The sequence below is a fragment of the Dendrobium catenatum genome, unplaced genomic scaffold (genome assembly GCF_001605985.2).
Source record: "Dendrobium catenatum unplaced genomic scaffold, ASM160598v2 fragScaff_scaffold_1400, whole genome shotgun sequence".
NCBI lineage: Eukaryota > Viridiplantae > Streptophyta > Magnoliopsida > Asparagales > Orchidaceae > Dendrobium > Dendrobium catenatum.
Window position 1 is genome coordinate 2,187,484 of NW_021319862.1, and position 2,971 is coordinate 2,190,454.

At 39.8% G+C, this 2,971-nt stretch overlaps 1 protein-coding gene across 1 annotated transcript; it reads right to left on the reverse strand.

Annotated features, from left to right (window-relative positions):
* Window positions 1-289: 289 nt before the first annotated feature.
* Window positions 290-893, reverse strand: LOC110109298 (30S ribosomal protein S31, mitochondrial). Its single transcript, XM_020840294.2, has one exon. The coding sequence runs from the start codon at window positions 891-893 to the stop codon at window positions 531-533; it is 363 nt and encodes a 120-aa protein (XP_020695953.2). The 3' UTR covers window positions 290-530.
* Window positions 894-2,971: the final 2,078 nt, after the last annotated feature.

A 2,971-nucleotide genomic window follows, 5' to 3' on the forward strand; every position in this document is an offset into this window, starting at 1 on the left:
AAAACAAGTGACATCATTCAACTTACACCCAATCTAGGAAGAAATGAACCATTTTCCAGCTCCAAGCTTCAGAATTTTCAGGATTTCTTAAGATTAGAGGGTAGGCAAGGAAATGAAATGAAAAAAAAAAAAAAAAAAAAAACATCAGTTGATTAGGAATCAACAGAGATTGATTTGAGCTTTTATAACTTATTTTCATTTCTTTCGCTCATATTTCCATCATCCAAACAGAACCTTAATGATTTGCACGTTCATCAATCCATTGAATCCAGATATGAACTCCAACACACAAGCTGAAATAAAAATTTCAAATAGCTTATACCTAAAAGAAGACAAATTTTAGAGTCTACAGTTCAAAAAAAGTACATATGAAAGAAGAAATGTAAAATTTCTTCAACATCCCCTTCAAACCTAACAAAAATACACATGATATGATGTCCGTAGCAATAACCCTATTTTCTGCTAACGAAATATATCATGTATATGATAAAACCGAAACCCTGCGCCAAAAATAGCCTTGCGATAATCCATTAGATAAGTTTGAAAGGAAGGGGCCAAGGGGTCGACCTGGGGACTTCGATCCTATCTTTGATTCGCTGGATCTTCTTCTCCTTCTTTGGTCTCGCGTTTCCAAACGACCCCTTGAAACGCTTCCCACGCTTCGTCTTCTTATCGCCTCGGCCGCAAGTCATTAAACCATTCTCTGAAGTTGCCTGCGAGGAGAAGGACGAAGTCGATTGCGAGGAAGAGAAAATCACGTGCTGCTCCTTCAGCTGCTGCAGCAACCGCCTTCCGAGTAAACGCATCGCCATGCTCCTTCTCAGGCATCCGATCCCAACAGCGCCGTTGTTGGGCTTAACGGCATGGAACCCTGCACTTGTTAGGTTCACCATGTTAACGGCAAAAACAAAAAAAAAAATTCTTACTAATTGTATTTACAGTTTTACATATCTAACCAAGATTGTTTTTTTTGGGAATTTTGGGACCGAAGTCCGTATATTAATAACTAAGCATTACAAAAAGAATAGAACCCCAACCAGTGGGGTAAAAAAAGAAGGGCAAAAATAGACCCTCAAAATACAACAAAATAAAGAAGAAAAGAGACCAAAATTAACCGGACCCAGGTATAAAAAACTAACAAACAAAGCAACGAGTGCTTATCAAAACAGGCAACTCGAAAAACCACCCTTCCCTGGTTGCCTGCAGGAAGCATCAGAATTCAAAAGAGTGAAACCGCATGGACCGAAGAGTCTGGGAAGCATCCAAAAAAATAACAAGCTCCCAGCATCCTTAGTAATCAAAAAGAAGTCATCCAGAAAGAAGAATCAAAGCTCCCAGCAGGCCATCCAAGGGAAGAGGCCATCATAACGAAATTACTAGTTCTACTCATCATCATTCGGTTGTGGAGAGCAGATTTCTCCATCAAAAATTCCATCAGATAATAAAACCAGAGAGGCAACATCGAATCAGTAATCCATAAAGCAGAAAGGGAACGTCTGCTTAATCCGATCAATATGCTTCCAGGAATCAGTTTTAGCAGTAATGGCATGAGAGATTTTTTTAACAGAGGCAACAATATCCTGTTCATCATTTCCAAATCTCCTCTCATTGCATTCTCTCCACAGGTGATACAGAGAACAGCAAATGACAAGATAGCAAAAATTCTTCTCAAAAACCTTTAGGTTGTGAAGCCCATCAAAAAATTCAAAGACCTGAAGCAACGTGGGGTGAAGCAAAAAGGAGCTGAGAGCAGGTATAAGAGTAGAAATGACAGCAAAAGTGTAGTCACACTGAAAAAAACAGTGTGAAACCGATTCATCCTCCCACTACAAAAAGAGCAATAAGTAGGAATAAAAATGTTTCTCTTGGCTAAAACATCTGCTGTTTTAAGCCCATCCAGTAAAGCCATCCATGTATACGCCAAAAAACTTAAAGCATAATGAGAATGCCAAATATATTTGAACCAAGGAACCTCATCAAAGTTAGCAAAAAAATACTGATGGAAGATGCTGAAAGTTGGGTTCACAGAAGAAATCCAGGAAATAAGGGGGTGCGGCTGTGGTAAAATGGGAATGTCAGAGATACGTCTAGAAGCCCCCAAGCCCAGCTGAGGAGGCAGAGACCATCGACCATCAACAATAAAATCACACAGCCACCCATTGAAAATTCCCGGCTAGACAAACTCAATCACCGAATTTCCTTGGCACCAAGGATCCCAAAGTGCAGATAAGTTACAGTTATCATTAACCACATGGAAATTCAGTTTTTCCTTAATCCTATGAGCAGTCACAGAAATAACCTTCCAGAATTTCGAAACTTTGGAACCGAAGGACTTCCAGGGAGACAAAAATTTATGCTTAAACCATCCAGCAGCCAGGCTATTAGAATTATAGAACCTCCAAATAAAAGTGCAACCAAACGTAAAAGAAAGAGAAGCAATAGAAGACAACCCGAGCCCACCCAACCTCTTGGGGAGGCAGGTTTTGTGCCAAGCAATAAGATGTAGTTTCTTGCCCGAGTGTGCCATGGAAAAGAAACTTGGCACACAATTTCTCAATATTTTTGCAAACCCCTTTCGGCAAAACCGTCCCCCTAATCCAATAAGCCACGGTATTTGTAATAGTGAATTTGAGGAACTGAATTCTACCTGCAAAAGACAAAAATTTAACTTTCCAGCCATCAAGTAGAGTAGAAAGCCTACTCAGTAGTGGTTGGAAGTGAGAGGTTTTAAGCTTTATAGAAGAGATGGGAATTCCAAGGTAAGTGAGGGTGTTCTCAGTAGGGGTAAAACCCAGTAAATGGGTAATCTCATTAGCTTGAGGGGTGTTTTTAGAGAACAAAATAGAGCATTTAGCATTGTTGACCGTTAGACCAGAATGCAAGGCAAAGGAAGATAGGGCATTTTTAAGAGTGCTGGCATTAAAGAGAGAAGCCTTCCCAAAAACAAGAATGTCATCAGCATAAAGTAGAT

Coding starts and splice junctions, on each gene's coding strand:
- LOC110109298 (XM_020840294.2), bottom strand. CDS start 893: ATGGTGAACCTAACAAGTGCAGGGTTCCATGCCGTTAAGCCCAACAAC.